Here is a 10,703-nt window from a genome sequence, read left to right as displayed (position 1 = left end):
GTTTATTTTTATATTCTGATGCGGAGTGTGTTCTTCATGTTTGTATGGGCTGTTCTTGCGTTCTGTGTGTGTGTGTGAGGACAGAGGCGGCGCTGTATCGTATAGGCATGTTGATGTTTGATATGACGTGTTTTGTCGGAGGAGTTTAAGGAGAAAAAGATGTTGGATTATTCAAATGGTATTGTCAATGTTCTTGAGCTGCATTATGGACCCTCACCAGAGTGCATTGTGGGATATCTCCACTTCATCTTCACACCTACACAAGAGTGCATTGTGGGATATCTCCAGACTGGTTTTAGAGAGCTGGTGTTCCTGATGTGGTGTTCCTGTGGCTGTGATGGACGAGGTTCTCCTTATTTCTCCCAGATCAGGTCTGGACTTCGAAATAACCCCATCGGTCGAATCCAGATGAGCATATGCACTGGGCCATGGGCCATCATCATCATCATCATCATCATCATCATCATAGAACTATAATTTTGTATAAAGTTTTTGCTCATGAAAGATAAAACGATTAACTTTGTACAGATGCACTATATGAAAGTTTAGAAAAATGTACAGGTCAAATAAAGCATGTTTCCTGTTTAAAACACATACACACTCACACACTGTCTCTCTCACATGCTCTCTCTCTCTCTCATACATGCTCTCTCTCTCTCTCTCTCTCTCACACACACACTCATAAAAATAAGACTTTATTGAAAGAAAAACTGGAAAATGCTGAGTTCTCCCATAATCCATGTTTGGAATAAAACAAGATCATGTGCAGCACTGACGGATCTGCTTGTAATCATTTATGGAGACAGATGACGGACTTTTATTTATTTTCCAGTCAGTCGCTAAACAACACGCAATTATAGTTTAGTTACACAAGATACGAGATATTCTGAAATGTGCTTATGCCAAACTCGAACTTTTTAATGAGATGCTCAAATATATACATATTTATTCCGGGATTTGTTTAAAGCAATATTGTTAAGAACTGCATCCAGTTCTTTTTCAACGATAAATCAATCTGGGGGATTAGTGGACAAAGATTTCGAGAAAAACAAATATTACAGTCTACTTTCGAGAACCGAGAGGAAGAGTAAAACATGTAGACTTCTTTTTCTATGATTTAAGAATCTTTCCTCACCATTTACTAAAAGACTATACTAGAGATTACATTTTTTTGTTGTCGACTTTTTGTAGATTGAAAAAAAAAAAATGAAAATACAGTCGCTTCCGGTGCAGTAACTAACGATGTTGTACAGCGTAAGTTATTTTACGAAAAAAGACACGATTAAAGTGATAGTTTAAAAATAGTTCAAAAATAGTGCACATAACGTTTATGAACGTCTCATGACTTTTATTTACAATTTTACAGACCGGATGTTGTCATCGCTGACTTCCCAACCTCTGTTGTGCGCGCTTGCGTTTGGTTTCCTGTTTGCACAACCAACAAATTCACAACAAACTGAACTAAAACCCATAAAACTTGAATGTAATAAATTAAATATGATCTAAGATTAAACTCGCATTTTAATGGACACGAACTCGAAGCCCTGCGCGAGGCGAGAAAAGGTAATAATATATTTTATTTTGTAACGCACTTTACATCAATTTAATGACCTCAAAGTGCTACACATAAAAACATAAAAAACAGGAACATTAAAAAAAAAAAGATAAAATAAATGAACTAAAAGCACAGTTAGCCAGAAAAGGCTTTTCTAAAAAGATGGGTTTTAAGGCCTTTTTTAAAAAGGTAAAAACAACATTACAGCTTCTTCAACATTCACACACATTAAAGTTAGCATAACCATATTTATATAGATAAAGACATGTATTGAAATAAACAAAGTATAATGTGTAAAATAAACATATATAAATATATAGAAGAATCATGATATTACAGTCAATCTACCTGTAAATCATATTAAACTAAAGCAGCTGATGATTATGAACTTTCTATTGCTGTTTCTTCCTGTTTTTCATTCTTTTCTTTTGGTAAAGTTATTATCCATAAACACACACACTTTCAGGCTCACTTCCTTCTCTCTCATATTGTTTGATTGAGCATTAACTAGTAATAATAAAACAGATTATTGAATCAGTATGATAATTTATTTGCACTGTATGTGTATTTACTGTATGATCTTGTGTGTGTTTCTCTTCATGAGTGTGTGTTGGCGATGTCTGACAGCCTGTCTCTGCCCTCTTACGCCGATTATCCCACGAGACGTCCCTTCATCAACACACACACTCACACACTCCTGCCCTACAGCAGCAGAGCCGTGAAAGCCTTTCCTGAGAGCAGCGGGGCAGGTACACACACACACACACACACACACACACACTTGCTGTCACCTGAGAGCTCACGCTCGGATACACTGATGCCCGTATAGCGAGTGAGAGATGATCCAGTGACAGTGTGAATCCGCTCATGAATGATTCACACACACACACACACGGCCGACTGCAGTAACTCACACACTTATGACTGATGTTTTACTCCAGATAGTGATGATTACGCTCTCATGAACACGAGAGATGGAAACACGGCTGTATTCACACGTTTTATTCCATATTCTAGATTTGTGCAACTTTTAATGGAAACACAGTTAGTAATAGTCTTTTTAATCTTCTTTTAACTAATTTCATACATAATGAGTTGATTGATATGGATTTATAATGCATCTCAGTGACAGTGAAGCCCATGTCTGAGAGATGATCCTGGTGAACAGCTCCTCCTGCTGGACACTCACGGCTTCACGATCAGACTCTTTCACATCTGATAAACGAATCGATTTATACAAGAGGAATCATCTTTACGAGACGTACGAGTGTCTGAAGTGTTGTACGTGTGTTTGCAGAGATTATTTCAGCGCTGAAGAACCTGCAGGAGAAGATCCGTCGCCTGGAGCTGGAGCGACGACAACACACACACTCCTCGGAGCGACGAGAACACACACACTCCCCGGAGAGACCTGACACCGGTGCGTAGGGCTGAGCGATATGGCCAAAAAATTATCATAACATTTTTTTTATATCAGTCGATATCGATAATTATCACGATAAATGTCAAATGTTTATTTCTTTCCAGTTTTAAGGCAGATTTGAGGTCCTTAGTCAAAGTTGAGCGTTAGTTGTGGTTTCAAACTACTCTTTATTATCAGAACACATCATGACCTTATAGTTCTCCACTTCACACGCTTCGATAGGCCGTGTGGCGCGCCGTTCAAATGAGTTTCGTTCCGCTTTTTCCCCGAATAAACATTATCGGACATTTATCGAACTCTTGATATCGTTTTAGCGAGTAAAAACTGATGCGACTGAAAGCACACACCAGTCTGAGCCGTATTATTCAGGAGAGCAGTGATGATAGAGAGTGTGTGTGTGTGTGTGTGTGTGTGTGTGTAGACCTGCGCGCTCAGCTGTCTGCGGCCGAGACCCGATGCTCGCGGTTGGAGAGACAGTTGGAGCTCATGAGGAAGAGTGTACGACACACTGAGTCAGACAGAACCGCTGTGCTGCAACAACAGGTGAGACACACACACACACACACACACACTCACTCACACACACACACACACACACTCACTCACACACACACACTCACTCACACACATACACACACACACACACACACACACACACACACTCACTGACTCACTCACTCACCTGTCCCACTTAAGCAGATGTGTAGACATAGACTCATTCATCCTCCTGTGTGTGTGTGTCAGGTGTCTCTGGAGCGTGTGTGTTCTGTGGATCAGTTGTGTAAGCTGGATGTTCTGGAACAGGAGTATCACCGACTGACGGAGACTCAGAGAGTCACTGAGAGGAAGATCCGAACGCTGGAGAGGAAACTGCAGGAAGAGGAACATCAGAGGAAACTGGTGCAGGAGCGAGCAGCTCAGGTGTGTGTGTGTGTGAGTGAGTGAGTCGGTGGGTGAGTGAGACGGTGGGTGAGTGAGTGAGTCGGTGGGTGAGTGAGTCGGTGGGTGAGTGAGACGGTGAGTGAGATGGTCGGTGAGTGAGTCGGTGAGTGGGTGAGTCGGTGGGTGAGTGAGTGAGTGAATGGATGAGTGAGTCGGTGAGTGAGTGGGTGAGTCGGTGGGTGAGTCGGTGAGTGAGTGGGTGAGTCGGTGGGTGAGTCGGTGAGTGAGTCGGTGAGTGAGTCGGTGGGTGAGTCGGTGAGTGAGTCGGTGAGTGAGTCGGTGGGTGAGTGAGTCGGTGAGTGAGTAAGTCGGTGAGTGAGTCGGTGAGTGAGTCGGTGGGTGAGTGACTGAGTCAGTGAGTTGGTGGGTGAGTGAGTCGGTGAGTGAGTGAGTCGGTGGGTGAGTCGGTGAGTGGGTGAGTCGGTGGGTGAGTGAGTGAGTGAATGGATGAGTGAGTCGGTGAGTGAGTGAGTGAATGGATGAGTGAGTCGGTGAGTGAGTGGGTGAGTCGGTGGGTGAGTCGGTGAGTGAGTCGGTGAGTGAGTCGGTGGGTGAGTCGGTGAGTGAGTCGGTGAGTGAGTCGGTGGGTGAGTGAGTCGGTGAGTGAGTAAGTCGGTGAGTGAGTCGGTGAGTGAGTCGGTGGGTGAGTGACTGAGTCAGTGAGTTGGTGGGTGAGTGAGTCGGTGAGTGAGTGAGTCGGTGGGTGAGTCGGTGAGTGGGTGAGTCGGTGGGTGAGTGAGTGAGTGAATGGATGAGTGAGTCGGTGAGTGAGTGGGTGAGTCGGTGGGTGAGTCGGTGAGTGAGTGGGTGAGTCGGTGGGTGAGTCGGTGAGTGAGTCGGTGAGTGAGTCGGTGGGTGAGTCGGTGAGTGAGTCGGTGAGTGAGTCGGTGGGTGAGTGAGTCGGTGAGTGAGTAAGTCGGTGAGTGAGTCGGTGAGTGAGTCGGTGGGTGAGTGACTGAGTCAGTGAGTTGGTGGGTGAGTGAGTCGGTGAGTGAGTGAGTCGGTGGGTGAGTCGGTGAGTGGGTGAGTCGGTGGGTGAGTGAGTGAGTGAATGGATGAGTGAGTCGGTGAGTGAGTGGGTGAGTCGGTGGGTGAGTCGGTGAGTGAGTGGGTGAGTCGGTGGGTGAGTCGGTGAGTGAGTCGGTGAGTGAGTCGGTGGGTGAGTCGGTGAGTGAGTCGGTGAGTGAGTCGGTGGGTGAGTGAGTCGGTGAGTGAGTAAGTCGGTGAGTGAGTCGGTGGGTGAGTGACTGAGTCAGTGAGTTGGTGGGTGAGTGAGTCAGTGAGTGAATCAGTGAGTGAGTCAGTGAGTGAGTTGGTGAGTGAGTGAGTCGGTGGGTGAGTCGGTGGGTGAGTGACTGAGTCAGTGAGTTGGTGGCTGAGTGAGTCGGTGAGTGAGTGAGTCGGTGGGTGAGTCGGTGAGTGAGTGAGTCGTGAGTGAGTGAGTCAGTGGGTGAGTGACTGAGTCAGTGAGTTGGTGGCTGAGTGAGTCGGTGAGTGAGTGAGTCGGTGGGTGAGTCGGTGAGTGAGTGAGTCGTGAGTGAGTGAGTCAGTGGGTGAGTGACTGAGTCAGTGAGTTGGTGGCTGAGTGAGTCGGTGAGTGAGTGAGTCGTGAGTGAGTGAGTCAGTGGGTGAGTGACTGAGTCAGTGAGTTGGTGGCTGAGTGAGTCGGTGAGTGAGTGAGTCGGTGAGTGAGTGAGTCGGTGGGTGAGTGAGTCGGTGGGTGAGTCGGTGAGTGAGTCGGTGGGTGAGTGAGTCGGTGAGTGAGTCGGTGAGTGAGTCGGTGGGTGAGTGAGTCGGTGAGTGAGTCGGTGAGTGTTAATCATGTCCTCTTTTCTGTTGTCAGTTACAGACGGGTCTTGAAGTCAATCGTTTGCTCATTCAGTCTGTTTCTCCTCGTCCTCATAAAGCGAGCCGGATCAGACAGAAGAAAAGCTCCTCAACGGTAAACGAGTGCAGGATCAGAATCTCTGTTACCACACACACTGACATCAGACAACACTGTCATCCTGACTAATCAGAGACGTTATAGTGAAGTCAAAGCTGTGTTTTCCTCCAGCTCTACAGTGTTATTCCTATCCATGTTCTGAAGGTTATTACAGAGCGGTTTGATGATGTATAATGGGTCTGGTGTGTGTGTGTGTGTGTGTTTCTGCAGAGAGAGCCGTCCGTCCTGCAGCCGCATTACAGACTCAGTCTGGGAGACGTGCCGTTCGTGACCGGGACGGTAAACAAACACACACACACACTCTTGCTTTTCAGTTTAATAGAGTGAGTGAGTGAGTGTCACTATGAGTTTTTAATGATAATTTCTGACACCGTTTGAAGTTATTTTATTTATTGAAGTTATTTTATTCATTGAGTTATGTAAGGTAGTCATGATTGATTGATCCGCGTCTCTGTTCAGTCGACGAGCTCGAGTCACTCGGTGCGAGCGAACGTGCAGCGAGTCCTTCATCTTATGAAGCATCATCATCCTCAGCTGTGTAATGAGCGTGTGCTGGGACACGCCCCCTCCTCCAGTGGCCCCACCTCCTCCTCCAGTGGCCCTGCCCCCTCTCCCACTGGCTCCGCCCCCTGTAGGGAAGAGCTGTCGGAGCTGCTGCTGACGCTTCAGGACGAGTTCAGACTCATGAGCTGGTGAGGATTATGCTCATTAAAATAACAATACAAATAGTACATTGAAATAAAAATAAATGTTAACAGAAAAACTATTTATTTATTTTAAAAAAATCTTAATTGTCTTTTAGTTGAACTAAAAATGAATAAACGTATTTGGTTCAAACAAACAAATAAAAACTAATAAACTTTGGACTAGTGTTATTATTATTAACTAAAAGTATATCTAAAACTAAAAATTTAAATAAAATAAATGGTAACTGAAATAAAATACAAAAAAAATATAAGATTAAGACTGGAATAAAAAGAACAAATAACTAAATTAAAAGTAAAAAGTAACAAATAAATCGAGTCGAGCTGGTGACCACGATCAGTCACGCTCCAACAAAGACATTAAAGTATCAAAAGGGCATTTAATCTCGACCTGTGAAGGCTGTGCTCATGAGAAGACAACAGCATGACGACGTGTGTGTGTGTGTGTGTGTGTGTGTGTCAGCGAGCAGCAGGAGTTGTGCACACAGATCCAGTCCTGCGCTTCGGATCGACTCCGGCAGAAGATGGAGCGAGAGATGGAGACGCTTGTGAAGAGAATGGAGAATAAAGGAGAGCAGATCGCTCAAGTCAGGCGCCATCAAGCTCAGGTTAACTCAATAATATTTCTATTTTTGTCATTTAATTTTTGACATGAAAATAGCCTTACATACTGACATGGTGTTAAATCCATCCATCATCCATCCACCCATCCATCCATCCATCTATCATCCATCCATCCACCCATCCATCTATCATCCATCCATCCATCCATCCATCCATCATCCACCCATCTACTCATCCATCACCCATCATCCACTCATCCATCATCCATCCATCCATCATCCATCCATCCATCCATCCATCATCCATCCATCATCCATCCATCCATCATCCATCCATCATCCATCCACCCATCCAACCATCATCCATCCATCCATCCATCCATCATCCATCCATCATCCATCCATCCATCATCCATCCATCATCCATCCATCCACCCATCCACCCATCATCCATCCATCCATCATCCATCCATCCATCATCCATCACCCATCATCCATCCATCCATCATCCATCCATCTACTCATCCATCACCCATCATCCACTCATCCACCCATCCATCCATCTACTCATCCATCCACCCATCCATCCACCCATCCATCCATCATCCACCCATCATCCATCCATCCATCATCCATCCATCCATCATCCATCCATCCATCCATCCACCCATCCAACCATCATCCATCATCCACCCATCATCCATCCATCCATCATCCATCCATCATCCATCCATCCATCCATCCATCCATCATCCATCCATCATCCATCCACCCATCCATCCATCATCCACCCATCATCCATCCATCCATCATCCATCCATCATCCATCCATCCATCCATCCATCCATCCATCCATCCATCCATCCATCCATCCATCCATCCATCCATCCATCCATCCATCATCCATCCATCATCCATCATCCATCCATCATCCATCCATCCATCCACCCATCCATCATCCATACATCTACTCATCCATCACCCATCATCCATCCATCATCCATCCATCCACCCATCCATCCATCATCCACTCATCCACCCATCATCCATCCTTCCTCCATCCATCCATCCATCATCCATCCACCCATCCAACCATCATCCACCCATCATCCATCCATCAATCCATCCATCCATCCATCTACTCATCCATCATCCCATCCATCATTTAGTTATCATGAGTCGAGGTCATGTTGAAATGCTCACTGAGGAATCAATAAGAGGAATCGAAATGTTAATTTTATAAAAAGTATTCGATTCCAGAATTAGAATTAATCTTCAATTTTTCAACCCTAGTTATAACGAAAGTCTGAAAAATCATTTCGAGGGGTCTTGGAAAACTGAATCACGATACGGCCGAATGTGATAATTAACCTGAAGTAAATAACAGCGCTCATGTGTTAAAGTCAAAACGCGTTTTACAGTCTGATGATCTCAATGTTTATTTTATGGTGTTTCTAGACACATTTCAAAATAAGAGTCCCACTGCATTTCAGAAAGACATTACCACACTTAACTATTCTTAAATGTTTTGATGTTGAGACGATTGTGTGTGTGTCAGATGGAGCGGCTGAGGAAGCGCAGTGGTAAACAGAGTCCCGGTGGAGGATCGGCGTCGGTGCGGCTGAGACCCGGCGAGCGGATCAGACAGAGTCTGAGTCTGCTGAAGGACATGCGCTCGCTGCAGAACTCGCTGCGCTGGGACCACTGACACCAGCGGGTTCAGCAGAACACTCACGTCCGTGGCTCTAAACATGCCTGGGTCAAAGGTCGCCGCTAAAACATGCCTGGGTCAAAGGTCGCCGCTAAAACATGCCCGGGTCAAAGGTCGCCGCTAAAACTTGCCCGGGTCAAAGGTCGCCGCTAAAACTTGCCCGGGTCAAAGGTCGCCGCTAAAGCATGCCCGGGTCATGTTTTTTTTTCACGCCATTTAATTTAATTTGGCATAAAGGCACAAAAAATATTAATTTAAAAAAAAGATTTTTTTACATTTGAAGAGTTCAGATGCAAAAGCCTCTAAGTGCCATTTGCAATTTGAATGATAATTTTGATCAAGCTTGTATATTTAAGTTCAGTGATTTCACTTAAATGGCAATGATAATTACCTATTAATTGTTATTTAAGTGAAATTACTGAACTTAAATATACAAGTTTGATAAAAAATCATTATTAAAGAAGAAAATGTCAAATGGCACTTAGAGGCTTTTGCATCTGAACTCTTCATTTATGTAACTATTTTTTTCATTATTAATATTTGTGAAATATACAAATACATTTTAGGAACAATTTTTAGTGACAATTTAGCACATTTTATGCCAATTATGAAATGAATTTTCATTTTTTTTTTTACTAATATTAAAAACGGAAGTATATATATAAATGAAAATCCATTTCATAATTGGCATACAATGTGCTAAATTATCACAAAAAACTGTCATGTTCCTAGTTTTAATTATGCAGAATATAATTTTTTTTTTTTGGTCATGTGACCCGCACAGAATCTGTTCACATCAGTGATTAAGATTCAAATGAATGAAGATAAACTGTTTTAAAGATGTTTTAATATAGGTTGAGAAATGTTTCTAATGAACTTCAGCTTCTTCTACCTCAGACATTACCCAGAATTCCTGTGCAGGACTGAATGTTTACTTGTTTTTCATGTTTAAAATGAATACTCTTGACATTCCAAGAACCCGTTTTGGTTTGGTGTAATGTGGCTTGATAAACTTTACAATCAGGTTTCATTAGTTAACATGAAGCAAACAATACTTTCACTGTGTTTATTAACATTTCTATGATCAACATCTGTTGTTAACATTAAAGCTCTATGAACAAACATGAACATTGATTAACAAACATAAACAATGGTTAATAAATGCAAATGTGAAATAAGAAATATTCCTTGTTTGTTAATGCATTAACTAGAGACTAGCTGTGTGTTTGTTTGCTCGCTCCAAGACTGTATGAACCTTTCTTTTACAGTGTCTATGGTTTAAACTAGTGATGCTTCCATGGTGCTTCATTTGCTCTATTGTGCCATCAAGTGGACAATAAATGTAAAACGTGGAGTGTGATTATAACGACACACCTAACTAAAACGACGATTAACAGCATCAGCCAGATCAAGAACATCACTTTTCTAAAGAGCATGACTAGCATGCTTGCAAAATACAGAAATACAAGCTAAAAACCCAGAAAGTCCTGTGTAATTATCCTGAGATTTTCAAAATTAATTTTTAAAAATATTAGGCTACATATTTTTGTATGTTTAATTGTATGATTGTACGTATTTACGTGGAACGCTTATCGGCTACCATATGTGTAACTTTACTCAGCGAAGATCAGGATGGACCAATCACGTGTCGAGTATAATAACGCGATGAGGATTTTAAAATTATAATAAAATAAACCCAAAAGAAAATTTCCGTTCAATGCCAGATAACAATACTTACAGGTTATATATTAAAATTATTATAGTTCTAGCGTTCATACAAATGTGCCAAACAGGACGAAACCACCGTGAGGTTTGAATGCGGCTCGTGGTGTTTGTGCGCCGCGCGCCCCCCTGGCCGTT

The 10,703-nt window shown here is 43.1% G+C and overlaps 2 protein-coding genes across 9 annotated transcripts in view; both read left to right on the top strand.

Moving 5' to 3' along the window:
- ecel1 (endothelin converting enzyme like 1) overlaps positions 1–772 on the top strand; it is a 60,010-nt gene extending 59,238 nt beyond the window's left edge. For all 8 annotated transcript variants that reach the window (XM_089121595.1, XM_089121600.1, XM_089121599.1 and 5 more), the window contains one exon: positions 1–772. This exon is cut by the window's left edge and continues 223 nt beyond it. The gene's annotated coding sequence lies outside the window, so the exon portion shown is untranslated.
- Positions 773–1,377: 605 nt separating this feature from the next.
- On the top strand, positions 1,378–9,154 carry cep57 (centrosomal protein 57). The gene is made up of 10 exons (XM_089121594.1): positions 1,378–1,563; positions 2,160–2,304; positions 2,853–2,975; positions 3,400–3,521; positions 3,723–3,899; positions 5,764–5,862; positions 6,076–6,144; positions 6,325–6,557; positions 7,033–7,177; positions 8,691–9,154. The coding sequence occupies exons 1-10, from the start codon at positions 1,525–1,527 to the stop codon at positions 8,838–8,840; spliced, it is 1,302 nt and encodes a 433-aa protein (XP_088977720.1). The 5' UTR covers positions 1,378–1,524; the 3' UTR covers positions 8,841–9,154.
- Positions 9,155–10,703: the final 1,549 nt, after the last annotated feature.

Source organism: Pimephales promelas, chromosome 16 (genome assembly GCF_988280905.1).
Source record: "Pimephales promelas chromosome 16, fPimPro1.hap1.1, whole genome shotgun sequence".
NCBI classification, from domain to species: Eukaryota; Metazoa; Chordata; class Actinopteri; order Cypriniformes; family Leuciscidae; genus Pimephales; species Pimephales promelas.
The sequence above is the reverse complement of the archived record's forward strand: the minus strand, read 5'-3'. Positions and strand labels throughout refer to the sequence as shown.

Coding starts and splice junctions, on each gene's coding strand:
- cep57 (XM_089121594.1), top strand. CDS start 1,525: ATGGACACGAACTCGAAGCCCTGCGCGAGGCGAGAAAAG. Junction 2,305..2,852: donor TCCTGAGAGCAGCGGGGCAG/GTACACACACAC, acceptor GTGTGTTTGCAG/AGATTATTTCAGCGCTGAAG. Junction 3,900..5,763: donor TGCAGGAGCGAGCAGCTCAG/GTGTGTGTGTGT, acceptor TTCTGTTGTCAG/TTACAGACGGGTCTTGAAGT.